The sequence below is a fragment of the Alligator mississippiensis genome, chromosome 5 (genome assembly GCF_030867095.1).
Source record: "Alligator mississippiensis isolate rAllMis1 chromosome 5, rAllMis1, whole genome shotgun sequence".
Lineage (NCBI taxonomy): Eukaryota > Metazoa > Chordata > Crocodylia > Alligatoridae > Alligator > Alligator mississippiensis.
The window spans coordinates 138,312,568-138,331,128 of record NC_081828.1 but is presented as its reverse complement, the minus strand read 5'-3'; the positions used below and the strand labels follow the sequence as shown (position 1 = coordinate 138,331,128).

Below are 18,561 nucleotides of genomic sequence, written 5' to 3'. Positions count from 1 at the left end.
GAATCTGATTATAGCATCTTGGTACATACTGAATCAAGTGTGGTTGTTTTGGCACGTCCGCATCTTTGCCTTCCTCTGGACTCTCCCTTGATGCTGACTACATCCCTTCTGAAGCACGGTGCCCAGAGCTGTACACAGTACTCCAACTGCAGCCTGATTAGTGTTGCATAGAGGGGGAGGATCACCTCCTTGGACCTGCTCATGATGCATCTGTGGATGCATGACAAAGTGCAGTTGGCCTTCCTGACCATGTCCCCACACTGTTGGCCCACGTTCATTTTGGCATCAATAATGACTCCAAGATCCTTTTCTGCCTTGGTGCTGATGAGAAGGGAGTTCCCCAGCCTGTAGGTATGCTGCTGGTTCTTCCTCCCCAGGTGCAGTACTTTGTACTTGTCAGTGTTGAAACCCATCCTGTTCTCATCTGCCTACCCCTGTAACTTGTCTAGATCTAGTTGCAGCTTGTCCCTGTCCTCCAGCATGTCCACTTCTCCCCACATCTTAGTGTCATCTGTGAACTTGAACAAAGTGCTTTTCACCCCGTCATCCAAGTCACTGAAGATGTTGAACAGTATGGGCCCAAAGACCGAGCCCTGGGGGACCCCACTGCCCACATCCCTCCAGGTCAAAAAAGACCCATCCACCACCACTCCAGCCAATTTGCGACCCATCTGACTGTGTAGGGGTTGACACCACAGTCACCTAATTTTTTTTAATGAGGACGGGGTGAGAGATGGTGTCAAAGGCCTTCCTGAAGTCCAGAAGGACTACATCCACTGCAACACCTGGGTCCGAGGATTTTGTGACCTGGTCATAGAAGGCCACCAGGTTGGTCTGATGGGACCTGCCTCAAATGAACCCATGTTGCTTGCCCCTAAACATGATCTCCCCTGCTGGTCCCTTGCAGATGTGCTCCTGGATAACTTTCTCAAAGAGCTTCCCCAGGACTGAAGTAAGACTAACAGGCCTGGGTCTTCTTTCCTCCCTTTTTTGAAAATGGGGACCACATTGGCCCTTTTCCAGTCCTCTGGCACCTCACCAGAGCACCACAAGTGCTCATAAAGCTGTGCCAGGGGTCCCACAGTGACCTCTACTAATTCTCTCAGCACTCTGGGGTGGAGGTCGTCTGGACCTGCTGACTTGAACACGTCTAGACCCACCAAAAGTTCTCTGACTGGATCCTCACTGACCCTGGGCCTAGCTGCACCTCCCCTGGGTCCATCAGGGATCCTAGTGGGGAGATGCTGGTCCCTGCTCAAAAAGATGGAGGCAAAGAAATTGTTAAAGAAGTTAGCTTTGTCATCTGGTGTGTCTGCGAGATTTCCTAGTGTGTCCTGCAGAGGCCCTACGTTACCCGGTACCTTCTTTTTACCCCCTATGTATTTAAAAAAAGATTACTTGTCCTTGATCTGGGTTGCTAGTCCCAGTTCTGTCTCTGCCTTAGCCTTCCTAACAGCCCCCCTACAATCTTGGGCAATGGAGGTATAATCCTCCTTGGTGATGGCCCCTCCTTTCCATTGGGAGTATGCCTCCTTTTTAGCTTTGAGACATTTGTGGATGCTTTTGGTGAGCCAAGGGGGCTTTTGAGCACTCCTGCCCCCTTCTTGATCTGTGTGGGGATTGTCACCCTTTGGGCTTGGAGGATCGTCTCCTTAAGGAACGACCGCTCTTTTTCGACTCCCAACTTCCCTCCCCTCTGGGACCTCTGCCTCCCCCACTAGTCTGCTCACCTCATTGAAATTCACCCTCCTGAAGTCCAGGGCTGCTGCCTTGCTGCAGGTCTCTGACACCCTACGCTGGATGGTGAATTCCAGTAGGTGGTGATCGCTATTGCCCAGGTGGTTGAGAACCCACAGTCCCCTCACCAGGTCATTGCCTGTGGCCAGGACCAGGTCCAGCAAGACATTTCCCCTGGTGGGACTGTGCACCTCCCTTGGTTAGATGGAGGTCCTGTAACTCGGCTAGGAACCTACGTGAGCCGTCAGACCTGGCTGACTGCTCTTCCCGGCAGATGTCCGGATGGTTTAGGTCACCCATGATGACCATGTCCCTTGACTTAACTGCCTTCGCGAGCTGACCTGAGAATTCCCAGTCCAGCTCTTCCCCCTGGTTGGGTGGCCTGTAGTAGACCCCTACCATTGGGTCTGTTCTCCGCCCCCCCCCCCCCCCCCAACCTCCTTGCATACAGACCCAGAGTACTTCAGTCTGCCTGTCCTCTGACCCAGTGGTGTTTGCTGAGGATGTGTATTGCTCTTTGATGTAGAGCGCCACACCCCGACCTTTCCTCCCTGTTCTATCCTTCCTGTACAGCCTATAGCCCTTGATGTTTACCACCCAGTCATGTGTTGGATCCCACCAAGTTTCAGTGAGCCCCACTATGTCTGGGTTTGTGTTAGCTAGTAGGAGGGCAAGTTCCTCCTGCTTGTTCCCCATACTACAAGCATTAGCGTAGAGGCATTTTAAGGCCTCCTGAAGGTACATGCACTGCCCCCTCAGGTTCAGGTGGGGTCCTGGATGCTTGGGGTGGGGGAGGCAAATAGTACTATCCTTTTAGGAGAAGATGGAGGGATCCAGGGAATTGCAGACCAGTCAGCCTGACCTCAATGCCTGAAAAGATGGAGCAGGTCCTCAAGGAACCCATTGTGAAATGCCTAGAGGAGAACAAGGTGATCAGGAACAACCAGCATGGATTTTCCAAGAGCAAGTTTTGCCTGACCAACCTGATTTCCTTGGTGATTGGCTTGGTAGATGGAAGAACAGTGGATATGATGTACCATGACTTTAGCAAGGCTTTTAATACCATCTTTCATGACCATTCTCATTAACAGGCTAAGGAAATGCAGACAAGATGCAAGTGCTGTGAAGTAGATACTTAACTGCTTGAATCATCAATGAGTTCTGGCTAAATGTGTAGTGGAGTCTCTCGAGTCCAATGTTCATTCTTAATGACTTGAACAATGGGATCGAGTGCATGCCTAGCCGGCATGCAGATGCCTCCCAAGTTGGGTGGAGTTGGCAGGCATTCCAGCAGGTAGGGCTAGGATATAGAATGACCTAGATTGATTATCCACTTCTCTAGTCTATCAGATGACATTCAGCAAAGGTTATTGCCAAGTCCTGCACTTGGGATGGAATAATTGCATTCACAAATACAGACTGGGGAATGACTGACCTGCAGAGATGGACCTAGTGGGTTACAGTGAACCACAAGCTGAATGAGCCAACAGAATGCTGGGTTGTATTAACAGAAGCGTAACTTACAAATCAAAGGAAGTGATTCTTCTGCTCTATTAGGCACTGATGGGGCCTCACTTGGAGTACTGAGTCCAGTTTTGGGCCTGAAGCTTCAAGAAAAATGTGGATTGTTTGAAAAGAGTCTGGGGTAGATGAACAAAAATGATTAAGGGCCTCAGAGGCAGGACTTATGAAGAAATGCTGAAAGAACTAGTTGAGAGAAGAGAAGACTGAGGGGAGATTTTGATAAGTCTTGAAACGTGACTAAAGGGTGATTATAGAGGAGATGGGCTTTCTTCTGTGGCTGTAAGGGACAGGATGGGAAACAATGGCTGTAAGCTTCAGCAGGGGAAATCTAGTTCAAATTGGGGGATCACTTTCTGACTGATAGTTAAGTATTAGAACAGGCTACCTAGAGAAATTGTGGCATCTCCATCCTTGGAGGTTTTCACATTCATTTGAACGAAATGGTTTAGTCGGGGATGATCCTACCTTGAGCAGGGGCTGGGCTAGATGACCCTGTGTGGGGGTCCCTTCCTGCCTTATTTCCCTATGATCCTATATGGCTTCTACTTCTTGTACTGAGATTTTTTTGGCTGTTGGTACTTAATTGTTAGTGGTATTGGCATAATACGGGATACTGTAGTAATCTCCTGTACCAGATACTTAAATAAGAGTATTTAAGTTGGTAATATCTAGAGTAGTACGTATTATTCCATAATGCACCATTGGGCTAATTCTCCAGGGACTTCCTGTCTGAAAACATGCAGAATATCTACTTAGAGATCACCTTAGTTTTGGTCATTGCCTCATACCTCCTGGAACATGTATTTTTTTTTTTTTTCTGCCCTAGACATCTTTTTACTGATAGGTTTGGCAGTACTATTAGTCTTGGCAGTGCTACGCTTGCTAATACCATAGCTGAAAGCGACTTGAGGGTCATGATTGACCACAAGATGAATATGAGCCACCAATATGATTGTTGCAACCAGCAAAGCAAGCAAAACTCTGGCTTGCATCCATAGATGCTTCTCTAGCAAATCCCAGGATGTCATCTTCCTGCTGTACTCTGCCTTGGTGAGGCTGCAGCTGGAGTACTGTATCCAATTCTGGGCTCCACAATTTAAAGATGTGGAGAAGCTTGAGAGAATCCAGAGGAGAGCCACGCACATAATCAGAGAGCAGGAAAACAGGCCTCATGATGAGAGGCTGAGAGCTATGGGACTCTCCAGCCTGGAAAAGCACAGGCTCAGTGGGGACTTGATGGCTGCCTATAAGTATATAAGGGGTGTACATCAGGATCTGGGGGAACATGTGTTCAGAGCGCCCCATGGGATGATGAGGTCAGACGGTCACAAATTTCTCCAAGACTGTTTTCAGGCTGAACATAAGGAGGAACTTCTTTACTGTCTGAGCCCCCAAGGCCTGGAACAGACTCTTGCCAGAGGTGGTGCAAGACCTACTCTGGATTCCTTTTGAGTCAATTGGATATTTATCTTGCTGGGATCCTGTGACCCCAGCTGATTTCCTGCCCCTGGGGCAGAGGGCTGGACTTGATGATCTTCTAAGGGCCCTTCCAGCCCTAATGTCTATGAATCTATGACTGTTTCTATCCTTTTAATAAAATAGAATCTATTAAACCTTTTTCCTCCTAAAAAGTAAAGTTACCTAAACCTTTACTACTGTATCTCAGGAAGGGCTCAAAAGTAAACTTCACTTGGTGATTCACACAGTGCAGTAATATTTAAAATACAGCATCTAAACTTGATTCCATGTTGTATCATGCTGGAAATGTGACTACTTCAGATTTGTGTACTCAGTCACAGCTTTTTATTTGCCTTAAATTATAGGTTAAGTATGAGTGCCTTTCAGAGGAAATTAAAATAGGGGATTATTACCTGAGACTATTATTGGAAGAAGATGATAGTGAAGAGAGTGGAGCAATCAAAAAATCGTAAGCTACTGTTCAGCGCTCGTTCTCGGGAGGGGGGCAGATTCCTGTTTCTTCGCAGTAAACTTTTTTTCTTTTTCCTTTCCAGGTATGAATTTTTCAACGAACTCTATCATAGATTTTTACTTACCCCTAAAGTAAATATGAAATGCTTGTGTTTACAAGCACTAGCCATTGTTTATGGAAGATGTTATGAAGAAATAGGGCCATTTAGTGATACCAAATACATGGTTGGGATGTTGGAACGGGTAAGATTTCTTCTTATTTTAAATTGCAACTCGATATGGTGACTTGCCTCTGAAGTCAGTTGGGACTTGCTAACAGTCCTTCAGCGTGATAATGTGGCTTAAATTTGTGGGAGGGGGGGGTCAGTTTTGAGCTTGAAGATCCATTGGAAAGCTGCATTTTAAATTTCCATACTCCTTAATCCTTGCTTTTTTGGTAATTTCTGTCCACTTTAATTAGCCAGTACTCAACTAAGGAAATCTCTAATGCTATTGCACTAATATGCAAAAACAATTTATTTGAAAATGCCAATAAACTAGATTGTGAAAAACAGAAAAAGGAATTTGAATGCATTTAGTTCAAGATAAATAATAAAAATCCTGTCTGGGGAACAGGTCTCTTTCATGGAGGGGCCGCATCAGAGTGCTTGGCTTTAAATGCACTAGTTCCTGAGGCAGTATATTTACCAAAACTACAGGGTGAATTGGGTAACTTGCTGCCCTTACTTATTTTCATGTCCTCTCCTTTTAACTGGTCTCCAAGATGAAAGCAGATACCAGCTATCCAAGTTTTGCCCTGTTCATTGTGAAGATGAACTGAAGAACATTTTGGTTTCTGTTTTGTCTTCAGTAGTTCAGTTCTTGGTTTAGTTTCTATCTTCTTAGAGCCCTATTTTTACCTGCTACAAGAAGTTTAGCGCTGTCTCTTACAGTGCGCTGGGTCTCTGGTTTCTTCTCGGAAATACTGCTTGCCACCAGCTTGAGCTATATGTGAGCTGACTTTTTTTTTTAAGTGCACTTTAGTTCTTGGATCCTCTGTCTTTAGTACTGCTCTGGTGAAGTGATAAGAAATAAGTTTACTCATTTAAAAAAAAAAATTTTTAGTTTTGAATTGTACAGGTTGACTTTCCTAATCTAACTTCCCAGTCTAGTGGTTAGCCTGATTCAAGTAGTGTCTCCATAAGAAGAGAGGCCTGCCAGAAATGGCTGTAAAGCTTTGCTTTAAAGTGAAGTAAAAATAACTCTAGAACAGGTGGGGGGTGTGTGTGTGTGTGTGTGTGTGTGTGTGTGTGTGTGCATGCACATGAGTGGGTTGGTTTGGGGTTTTTTTTTTGAGTAGGGTGTTTGGCTTGCTTTTTATTGTTTTACCTCTTTGGGTTAAGGGTGAAAACACTTCAGCAAGACTACTGATAGAATGAGACTTATGTAGTGACTAGCAAGATCTTTGAAGCTATTTTGGTTTGAAGTTTTTTAGTGGATGTTGCTTGAGCCATCTTGTTTTGAATCCCCTTTCCTTTAAAATTTTCTAAGCCTTTAATTTTCTTCAATTAATGTTTGACTGCTTTACATAATGACAATCCAGGGACTGAAGTCTTGTTTAAGACATCTTGAAACTGGAGATGAAATCCAATTTGGAGAGAATGTAACAACCAATTTTTAAAACTTGATTGGCTAATTCAGTTTGTTTCCTGTCATGCCATGCTTATCCTCTCTTTTTTTGTTTTTTTTTCTTTTTCAATAGTGTACTGATAGGCTTGAGCGGGACAGACTTATCTTGTTTCTTAACAAGCTGATTCTTAATAAGGTACGAGATCTTATTTCCCAAATATGCAATTAAGGAACTCATCTGCTTTATCATTGCTGTTGCATGGCATGCGCTTGCATGACAGAATAATAAGGATAGGGATTTGGCTATAGTGTTAAAAATCAATCCAGGATTGGCTTCATATGTTATCCAGTGATCTTAAATTCTGTTACAAATGATTGTTAGAACTTCCCTTTCCTGATGGGTACAAAATTTATGTATAGATCAGTTACTGGAAGGGATTTAAGAGGCTAGAAGTATTTATGTTGTATTGGGCTATATTCTATACTATTTCTTAGAGAACACTGGTGCCTCTTGTTCGGTGGTTGCTTTTTTTGGGTGCATTGTGCAATACATAAATAAAGAGAGGCTGGTCATACCCTAAAGTGTCTTTTTTCTCCACTCCAATTATCTTTGTACAGAAAAATGTTAAGGATCTTATGGATTCAAATGGTATTAGAATCCTTGTGGATCTGCTAACCTTGGCACATCTCCATACAAGCAGGGCTACAGTACCATTGCAAGTATGAAGTCTTTTTTTAATACAATGTATTCTTTCTTTCAACATTTTTCTTAAACTTTTTATTGTATTGTCTTGACACTTGGTCCAGAAATGGAGTAGTAAGAAACTAGATATTTGTCCTTAATGGGACATGCTTCTGTATTTTTAAGAACAAGTAAAATTAAGAGAAACATATGTACAAAAGTTCCTTCATAAACCATAATACTATTTGTCCCTGTATAGTCTGTCTGTATGGAAGTTGACTCTCTAAATTATCTTTTTAGAGTAATGTGATTGAGGCAGCACCTGATATGAAGAGGGAGAGTGAAAAAGAATGGTACTTTGGCAATGCAGATAAAGAAAGGAGTGGTCCTTACAGCTTTCAAGAGGTATTCTTGTGTTTTTGCTGCTGTTTTTCAATAAGGACTTTTAAAAAGTTCCTCTTCTGAATTGCTATTTTTCTCCATAAGAGGAAAGAGGTAAAACTGTTTTTGTATATTGTGTTGCATATTTACCAAAGCATGCAAGAGAACTTGCCCACAAGTTTCTGGCATAATCTGTGGGGTTACAAATCATAAAAAAGTAACTTTTTTTTTTAACCATCTAGCTAGTATTCCAAAAGTTTGGTAATTGTCTAACATTTACAACTTGTACCATTCATGACAGAACTTGGGTTCTTGAGCTGTTGCTTACAAACACTGTAGAAGCTTCACTCTTAACTTCTGAAAATAAGCATACAAGCATATATGTATTGAAGAACTAAAAATGTAGTGTTGTCACAAATGAGCCGACTTCATAGTATGGGCTCAGTATAGATAGATGCATAAAGATGTTAAAGTAGACAGTCTTCTGAAACTTTTAATAGAGCACACTTTTTATTTGGAAGCTGGTGCTCAGGAAGGAGGACATTGCTTGAACCTTATCTGATTTGGAGACTAGAAGTTAAACTTTCATTCAAATATTTTAAAATCATCCGCGGATGATAAGCAACCAACAATAGCGATTTAGAATCATTTTTACTGCTGTAATAAGACTCCTTCAGTTTGAAAATCATTTCCAAGCTTACTTTCTTGACCTTAATACATCCTTAATATGTGAAAGTGTAGATCTTTACAATTTAGATGAGGAGAAAATACTTGTAATGGCTTCCTTTCATCATGAAAGTCCAACCCTTTACAAGTATGCAAGGAGGTCTTGATAGCTTGTAACTATTGTAGGACATGAGAAGGAACAAACCTTACTGATCATTGCTTTGGGGTATGTAGGAACACTAACTAGTATCTCTGATCTTTAAATAGATGGAGGAGCTATGGACCAAGGGAAAATTGACTTCAAAAACACGCTGCTGGGCTCAGGGCATGGATGGCTGGCGACCATTGCAGGTCATCCCTCAGCTTAAATGGTGCTTGTTGGCCAGTGGACAGGCTGTACTAAATGAAACCGACCTTGCCACACTTATTCTCAACATGTTGATCACAATGTGTGGATATTTCCCCAGCAGGTAAAAACAAGTTTAATTCCCAGATGAGAAATGGCTAGCTTCCATAACTGTGGCAAAGGTGTTTAGAGGTTTAATAAGCCATTGTAGTTATGCTCTAGAGTTGCATGAGTCTTAAATAAGATATGCGTATGCCTCCTTGTAACAAGTTGCATTTGAATTTCTGTAAATGCAAAGATGGGTGTTTTCTCTGTGATATGTGGTAGTGTCCAGGCCTGGGGAGAAATAAGGTGGCTTTCTTACTATGGGACAACATTAAACCTAATTGCAGGGTCAAAGCTTTCAGTCCTTGCTGCAGTTCATTTGAGAATTACGTAATTGTGTTTAAATGTTGACTTTTTTGTGTATGTATTTACTTACTTACTTTATTTATGCTAATATTTCCATGGGAATGTGCTTTGTGTTCAGTTTCGTAATTTCACTAAATTGATGTTAAGGTTGAGATCTGATCAGTTTCTTAAGCAATTGAGCAACAAGGTTAATAATGATCAGTGTAAATTTTAAGGCTGTCAGTAAGCTGAAAAGCTAAACAAAGTTAATTCAAAGTCTAAACAAGATATTTTAGATGTGTAGCATTGCCTAAAATATTTATTTTTGTAATATTTCAGGGATCAGGATAATGCAATAATAAGACCTTTGCCCAGAGTAAAGAGGCTGCTTTCAGATGGTACTTGCCTTCCCCATATCATCCAGGTGAGTGGTTTGTTTTACTAATCTGCAGTAGGATTTCTTTTCTGAGAGGAATATACCAATACCATTCCAATTAATATTTGACACTTGGTCTCTTTTCTATGCTTTACTAGCATTTTTGACTTAATTTTGATTAGTAAGTTTAACTTTTTTTTTATGGGTAATGTGCCTGTGGATCTTTGAAAGCTTTTTTTCTCTTGAAAAATCAGGTGCGACTACAAAATGCTGTTTGTTCAAATTTCAGTTGCTGTTGACTTTTGATCCAATCCTTGTTGAGAAAGTTGCTATACTGCTGTTCCACATCATGCAAGATAACCCACAATTACCTCGTTTTTATCTGAGCGGTGTATTCTTCTTTATTATGATGTACACAGGTTCAAACGTGCTTCCTATTGCAAGGTGAGGACAAGAATGGTAGCAGTAGGCACTTGACAGGAAGGGGGAGGTGTCTTCTCTGCATATTACTCAAGTTTTATGGATTGTCTAGTTTTTTCAGTGTTCATGTCTATTCACTTCCTCCGAGAACTTTTTTGGGCTCGGCCAGGGCATGCATATAGTTGCACAGAATAAGCTGCCCAGTGTACTGTTAAGATATTGTAAATGCTGAAGGCTTCTGTTGGCTTAAAATGACAAAGCCAAGTTATCAATGAGTGTGCATAGAAAAGAAAGGAATAGTGCTGTAGCCTTTTAATCTGAACCATTTTGGGTTTACCTCTCATAATAGCTGGATATCAACCAGTACCTTGATGAAGGTGACATTTTAGGATTAAAGTCTTAATGACAGCCTGTTTTTGTTCTTGCATAAGCATGCCCAAATGACTGTTCTTAACTTCTTCTTCTTATTTTTTTTTAAGTATTAAACCTATTGTTTCAGTTGCAATTGCTTCCTATTAAAAGGATTTATCTTGCTGTAAGTTTAATTTTAAATTACTTGAATCAGAGATCTAACTAAACCTTTATAAATTCCAGGCTGTAAGGCAATTAAGTTTTGTAAGGCAATTATTTGACCATACAGATTTGATGTACTTTGAAAATGGATTTTTTGCTAGAATTTAGACTTCAGGTTGGCTGCAACGTAAGGCTCAGGCTGGTAGGAAAGTGGAATAAACAAAACTACATGCAGCTGCTTAATTAGCTCACCTTTTGCTATACACTCTTCTGCACAGACATGCTGAACATCACTAATACTAAAATTGTTATCCTTCCTCTTTAGGTTTTTGAGGTACACTCATACAAAACAGGCTTTCAAGTCTGAAGAGGTGAGTTTACTAGAACAGAGGTGTTTTGCTCTAATCATTAAACATGGTATTAACATAAATTATACATTTACTTTCTATGTTCTCTCACCACAAATATCCATAATCCCAATCAAAGTAAGTAATTGTTGTTTTACCATAGTTCCACATGTATGCTCAAGGCAAGGTGTTTGCCTGAATTTTATGTGATTATCCTAAAAAAGATGCTCTTGGCTATTTACAGTGAACTACTAAGACATTGTATATTGTTGTAGTGATTCATTATAAAACAATACAACGTTGTCAAAAATCCTACAGAGTCTATTAAACAGACTGAACTAACTGAAGAAGATGATGCATTGCTTCTTTAGGAAGGGACCTTGTGTCTACTTCCTTGTTCTCTGAATTCCTACAAGTAAGGAAGTAATGTCCTGTATAGAAGAAAGCAAAGAAGAAATGTTTTAGGTTAGCTGTATGGATACCTCTTATGATTTCTGTAACTATCTCAGCCAAAAGAGCTAAAGTAATTCTTAGTTTTGGAGAAATTTGCTGCTTGTACTCCTCTTGTCCTCAGCTACAGCGTATTGATATTCCTGTGAACTAACTGTCTTCAGCTCAGCAGAAGGCATGAACAACTTGCTGACCTTAGCCAGTCTTAGAACATTAGATGAAGACTAAAATTAGTGTGGGAAGATGAGCTTCACTTACCTTTTGTAATGCTGATGATAGTTTGACACAACAGCCACTGCAGAATTATCATAGTACTTCTAAATGCAAGAATTCTCTACTTTTAGCATAAGCCAGGGGAACTCTTAATTAGGACCCTAACACACTCCCTTAACTTCATCTGAACACTTTTTTTCCTGTGTGAGCACAAACACCTTAACTTCCAAATATTTCAACATCTGGTAATTTTTTTTTTTTTTCCTTTTTAGACAAAGGGGCAAGATATATTTCAGAGAAGTATACTTGGACATATTCTTCCTGAAGCAATGGTGTGTTATCTAGAGAATTATGAGCCAGAAAAATTTTCTGAAATTTTTCTTGGGGAATTTGACACTCCAGAAGCAATTTGGAGCAATGAAATGAGGCAAGTGTGCGCGCGTGTGTGTGAAGTAGGGATATTAGGCATGCTAGTGGGCCAGAAGTAATTGGCATTGTATCATTTTAAGTCATGGCTAATAAGGGCTGGGTAGGTCATCTTGATAGTGGTACTAGTTATCCATTTTTAAAAGCTTTCTTCTCAAATGAATGGGAGTGCTAAGCACTAAGTGGGAAGGCAGGGTTCTGCCTGCTAGACTCAAGTCTCTAGTGATGCTGGTGGCTGCTGCTGTGCTAGATCAGTCTGCCTGCCCCGAATGGTTGTGGCAGTAGTGCAGAAACCCTGCACCTACCGGTGGCTGCTGCTCCATCTACAGCCACAGCTGCTGTAGCAGCACCATGGACTCTCCAGGGAGCTGCCATTTTGGCACCTTCCCTGTCCTGCTTGTCCATCCCTTGTTATGGTACTACTTTACTTGTGGTGGTCTTTTTTTACTATGGAGTCTCCAATTTAGTTTAAGTTTTTTATGTTGGCTCTGTCGAGTCCTAGAGTCAATCCTGACTCGGATGGTAATGAAAGATATCTAAGTAACTGTTTTTAAACCAGTACTTGTAATTTCCTTGGTGTTTGTGCTTATGCAAGCTATATTTCACCAGAATTTTATCTGCAATTCTCAGGCGCCTTATGATAGAGAAGATTGCCGCTCACCTTGCAGATTTTACCCCTCGTCTTCAAAGTAATACAAGAGCACTCTATCAGTATTGCCCCATTCCTGTGATCAACTACCCACAACTGGAAAATGAGCTGTTCTGTAACATTTATTACCTCAAGCACCTTTGTGATACACTCAGATTTCCAGATTGGCCAATTAAAGATCCTGTAAGTAAGAATTGAGTTGTGTGTTTTTAAAAAAAAAAAAATAAAAAAAAATCCCAAGCATTTGTAGAAAAAGAATGCTAATTTGATGTAAATAATTGGTGTCACCAAGCCCTACTGAATCTTGGTATTTATACATCTCCAAGATACTACTTTGGCTACTTTATGAATTTTTAGTTTACTGATTTCTTTCAAATATACCTTCAATTTCTATGTGGGGTAGAAGGCGGAGACCTTATTGCCTTGTCAACTGAGTATGACAGAGGGCCCCTATATGTGCTGAGATGGATGAAAATAAGTATCCTGACAAACTGTCACTTGCAATGTATACATTAGTAAAGCTTAAACAGAATAATTATTCACACTTCTTACCCAGGCTGGTTGAACTGCAAACCTGAAATCATGTGTAAGTATCCATTTCCATGGAAGCTTCTGGGTTGCAAAACTCAGCAGAAAAGTGCTCTAGTTTCATAGCTAATCAAAAAATTTTAAGTTGGAATCTGTGTAGCTTGTAGTGGTATGGGCTAAACACTTGTGTGTTCCTTCACACACCTGGCAGCTAACTAAAACAGTCTTAAAACACCAGCATATTTCCAGCCTGGAGAAGTGCAGGCTCAGGGGACCTGGTGGCTGCTTACAAGTGTGTCTATATAAGGGGTGTACATTAGGATCTGTGGGAATGCCTGTTCACCAGAGCACCCCATGGGATGACAAGGTTGAACAGTCACAAACTCCTCTAAGACCATTTCAGGCTGGACATAAGGAAGAACTTCTTCAGTGTCCAAGCCCCCAAGGTCTGGAACAGGCTGCCACCAGAGGTGGTGCAAGCACCTACTCTGGACTCCCCTAAGTCAATTGGATGTCTTATCTTGCTGGGATCCTGTGATCCCCAGCTGATGTTTCTGCCCCTGGAGCAGGGGGCTGGACTCTGATCTTCCGAGGTCCCTTCCAGCCCTCATGTCTATGAAACCTTACTGTAACTATGTAAGGATTCCATTTAGGGAATTTGTAAGAGAACCTATCAGAGATACTAGGTACAGCTCACTCTTCTAACCGTGGCTAGGCCACTTTTTTTTTCAAGTCTATCATAATTCAGCCTAAAGAAATCAGATGGCAACACATGGTTTAAACATCCCATTAAAAAGCCCATAAATATGGGAGTATCCAGGTAATACTTGGGTATCTTAAATTGTACTTCTGTATTGGAAATAGTGTTGTTTTTTTTCAATAGCTGCCCACCCCTCAAACCAGAAAAGCAAAATAACTTACAAACTGCTTGTAACAGGCAATATTATGTTAACAAACCTCCAGCTATTGAAAGAGGTTTGTGTGGTGCTCTCTTTTTAAATCTAGGACTATCCCTAACATCTTGAGCTTCAGATCTCTTGGTTGGTGTGTTTCTCCACTGTAGAGTGCTAAAAAAATGTGTTTTTTTTGAGACATGAGCCATAATGGACTTTAATTTATTTCAGGTTAAACTACTGAAAGATACCCTGGAAGCTTGGAAGAAGGAGGTAGAGAAGAAACCACCTACCATGTCAATTGATGATGCTTATGAAGTCCTTAACCTTCCCAAAGGACAAGGACAGTGAGTTTTTTGTTTGTTTGTTTTTAATTTAGCCATACTAGTTGCACTTCTTGGGCTTATTTTGGGTAATTGCTAATGGCTTTCTCTCTGCAAAATGACTGTAGCAAAACCAGCTCTTAAGATGTTCATTGGCTTGGAAAAATGCCTGCTTATAATGTTGACTTATGTCCTTCTGGACACCTTTTTGAGATTGCTGTGTAAGAGTGAAACTTTGGGTTCTATGAGTCTTTGGCTTGTGGCTGGGAAGAACAGAAGCACTGCTGCTGGCTTCAAGCTTTTAAGCACTGGGTCTAGTTAACTAGTGTCATGAAACCTTGCACTAGTTCCTCAAACTTCTTTAGTGGCTTCTGCATCAATGCTTTCTCCCAAAGTCATGGATTTTTGCTACCAGATATTTGTCAGGATGAGGAGGTGGGAAAACAGTGAACTGGCAACATGAACTCCTCACAGGGATTTCCAAATAAACACCCTTTATTCATGAGGGGTGCAAGACTTGCAAAGCCATGAAAAAAATTGCAGAAATCTGTCCTCACCAACCAATCCATTGTGGGGGGGTTTTTTTGGTTTTTTTTTTTTTTTTTTTGGTTCTTTTCTCTACAGGCCCATCTCCTTTATCCTTCTATCCAGCCCTTTGGTTCTAATAAACAAGATCACAGAAATTAGACACTTCCTATTACTTTCCACTTGCCTGATTTCAATGCAAAAAAAAAAAAAAAATGTTGCCCCTCAAGGGCCAATGAACAAGGGCCTGGTACTGGCTACTGGGAATGACCTAGTCGGCAACCTAGTGATCGATGGGAAGCTGGGTGACGGCAACCACGAGCCGATCACCTTCACCATCTGCCGAAAAGCTGGCAAGTCAGTCAGCAACACGGAAGTCCTTGACTTCAGGAAAGCTGACTTTGACAAGCTCAGGAGGCTTGTCAGTGAGGCCCTAAGGGACTGTGACCACAGGGAGAGGGGAGTTCAAGAAGAGTGGTTGCTCCTCAAGGGAGCGATCCTCAATGCACAAACTAAGTCTATTCCATCTCGGAGGAAAGGCAGCAAGAGGGCACAGCAGCCCTCCTGGCTCTCCAGGGACCTAGCAGACCTCCTGAGGCTAAAAAGAAAGGCCTACAAAGGATGGAGGATGGGAGTCACCTCCAAGGAGGATTATTCTGCACTGGTCTGCTCCTGTAGGGAGCAGACCAGGAAAGCCAAGGCTGCAACTGAACTCCAGCTAGCTTTGGGCATCAAGGACAATAAAAAGTCCTTTTTCAGATATGTGGGGAGCCGGAGGAAAAGCAGGGGCAACGTTGGACCCCTGCTGAACCAGATGGGGCAACTGACAACTGACACCCAGGAAAAAGCCAACCTATTAAATGGGTACTTTGTGTCGGTCTTTCATCAGCCCCATGGGACGCCTGTGCCTGCTACAGGGCCGGGAAGTCCGGGTGAGGGTGATCCCCTGCCCTCCATTAATGCTGACTTTGTGAAGGAACATCTTGAGAAGCTGGATACCTTCAAGTCAGCTGGCCTTGACAATCTTCACCCCAGGGTACTCAAGGAGCTGGTGAGCATCATAGCCCAGCCTCTAGCGCGGATCTTTGAAAACTCGTGGCGCTCTGGTGTAGTGCCCGAAGACTGGAAGATGGCCAATGTGGTGCCTATCTTCAAGAAAGGGAGGAAAGTGGATCCGGCTAACTATAGGCCCATCAGCCTGACTTCTATCCCAGGGAAGATCTTGGAGAAGTTTATTAAGGAGGCCATCCTTAATGGACTGGCCGACGCCAACATCTTAAGGGATAGTCAGCATGGGTTTGTCGTGGGTAGGTCTTGCTTGACCAATCTCATTTCCTTCTATGACCAGGTGACCTGTCACCTGGACAAGGGAGAAGAGATTGATGTCATATATCTTGACTTCAACAAAGCCTTCGATCTGGTGTCCCATGATCACCTCTTGGAGAAACTGGCCAATTGTCGCCTTGGGTCCTCCACGATCCACTGGCTGGAAAATTGGCTCCGGGGTCGGACCCAGAGGGTAGTAATTGATGGAAGTCACTCATCGTGGTGTCCTGTGACCAGTAGGGTCCCCCAGGGCTCTGTCCTTGGACCCATACTGTTCAACATCTTCATTAATGATGTGGACACTGGAGTCAGAAGCGGACTGGCCAAGTTCGCAGATGACACCAAACTTTGGGGCAAAGCATCCACACCAGAAGACAGGCGGGTGATCCAAGCTGACCTGGACAGGCTCAGCAAGTGGGCGGACAAGAATCTGATGGTGTTAAACGCCAATAAATGCAAGGTTCTCCACCTTTGGGGGGGGGGGGGGGGAAACCTGCAGCATCCTTATAGGCTTGGCAGTGCTATGTTGGCTACCACTATGGAAGAAAGAGACTTGGGGGTCATCACTGACCACAAGATGAACATGAGCCTGCAATGCGATGCTGCGGCTAGTAAAGCGACCAAAACGCTGGCTTGCATCCATAGATGCTTCTCAAGCAAATCCCGGGACGTCGTTCTCCCCCTGTACTCAGCCTTAGTGAGGCCGCAGCTGGAGTACTGTGTCCAGTTTTGGGCTCCACAACTCAAAAAGGATGTGGAGAAGCTTGAGAAAGTCCAGAGAAGAGCCATGCGCATGATCAGAGGTCAGGGAAGCAGACCCTATGATGACAAGCTGAGAGCCCTGGGGCTCTTTAGCCTGGAAAAGCGCAGGCTCAGGGGTGATCTGATGGCCACCTACAAGTTTATCAGGGGTGACTACCAGTATCTGGGGGAACGTTTGTTCACCAGAGCGCCCCAAGGGATGACGAGGTCGAATGGTCACAAACTACTACAAGATCATTTCAGGCTGGACATAAGGAAGAATTTCTTTACTGTCCGAGCCCCCAAGGTCTGGAACAGCCTGCCACCGGAATTGGTCCAAGCGCCTTCATTGAACACCTTCAAGAGCAAACTGGATGCTTATCTTGCTGGGATCCTATGACCCCAGCTGACTTCCTGCCCTTTGGGCGTGGGGCTGGACTCGATGATCTACTGAGGTCCCTTCCAGCCCTAATGTCTATGAAATCTATGAAACAGTTCTTTGTTACAGTCAAATGTTTCTCACAAGGCAAAATGGAGTTGGTAATTCTAGTGAGTATTTAGACATAATAAATTATCACAGCCTGGCAAAAGAGCTTTTTTCTTTTCTTTGTAGTTGCCTCTTTAGATTGGAGTATAATTCTCAACTCTGAAAATGGAAATAAGGATGTGACAACCTACAGCTGTAGTTGTGGTTTGTCATAATTTAAGTCTCTGAACAGTAAACAATAAAAGTTTTATACTTCTTTTACAGTATTTATAAAAATTAACTTTTTTTTTCTTTTTCTGTCTCAGGCATGATGAAAGCAAGGTCAGAAAAGCCTACTTCAGGCTGGCACAAAAATATCACCCTGACAAGAACCCAGAAGGCAGGGTATGTCGGTTTTATTGATATATATGGCTTCAGGCTGCACCAAGACTTAACTTGCAATATCAGTCTTTCTTTGGGATGACAGTAGGACTTAAACATTCCTGTTTTTGCAACTCATTTGTGTCAAAAGTTTTTAAACTTCTAAATGCATTCTTTCCATGTTACTGCTTTAACATGAAACTTCCGTGGAAGTACACCTTGAAGATGCAGACAAGTTAGGTAGTACTTAATATTGTCCATCTTATGTGCAGGATATGTTTGAAAAAGTGAATAAAGCATATGAGTTCCTATGCACAAAATCTGCTAAAGTGGTGGATGGCCCAGATCCAGAAAACATCATTTTGATTTTGAAAACTCAAAGCATCCTTTTCAACAGACACAAAGAAGGTGGGTATACTGAGCCAGAATTGCTCGTCTGTTTTGAGAACTACTTTTGTATCTTCTGAGGCTATGTACAAATCAGCTTTTATCAGGAGAATTGCTGTTTTCCTGCTAGAAACCTGAAGCTTTTAAGATGTTCAAGTGAGTGGCTTTCATATTGTGTCCTTCTACCCCGAGCAAAAGTGGCTACCCTGGGAGAAGAATAACCTTGGAACAACCAGGGTTAAGTTTATCCTGGGAGATGGTGCATCTGCACACCAGCTTAACTCCTCCCTAGGGACCAGGAGAAATGGAGCCAGAGGACAGACTATGCCTTCTG

General features: G+C 42.4%; 1 protein-coding gene across 2 annotated transcripts in view; it reads left to right on the top strand.

Annotated features, from left to right (window-relative positions):
* The window catches only part of DNAJC13 (DnaJ heat shock protein family (Hsp40) member C13), an 82,248-nt gene that overhangs the window by 38,819 nt on the left and 24,868 nt on the right, over positions 1-18,561 (top strand). For both annotated transcript variants that reach the window (XM_059728783.1, XM_059728782.1), the window contains 14 exons: positions 5,085-5,188; positions 5,274-5,433; positions 6,932-6,994; positions 7,417-7,518; positions 7,781-7,885; positions 8,795-8,997; positions 9,603-9,687; positions 9,929-10,083; positions 10,898-10,943; positions 11,855-12,009; positions 12,639-12,840; positions 14,310-14,425; positions 17,786-17,864; positions 18,113-18,248. In XM_059728783.1, the coding sequence (XP_059584766.1) occupies positions 5,085-5,188; positions 5,274-5,433; positions 6,932-6,994; positions 7,417-7,518; positions 7,781-7,885; positions 8,795-8,997; positions 9,603-9,687; positions 9,929-10,083; positions 10,898-10,943; positions 11,855-12,009; positions 12,639-12,840; positions 14,310-14,425; positions 17,786-17,864; positions 18,113-18,248 (1,711 nt within the window). The remainder of the gene's footprint in view (positions 1-5,084; positions 5,189-5,273; positions 5,434-6,931; positions 6,995-7,416; positions 7,519-7,780; positions 7,886-8,794; positions 8,998-9,602; positions 9,688-9,928; positions 10,084-10,897; positions 10,944-11,854; positions 12,010-12,638; positions 12,841-14,309; positions 14,426-17,785; positions 17,865-18,112; positions 18,249-18,561) is intronic.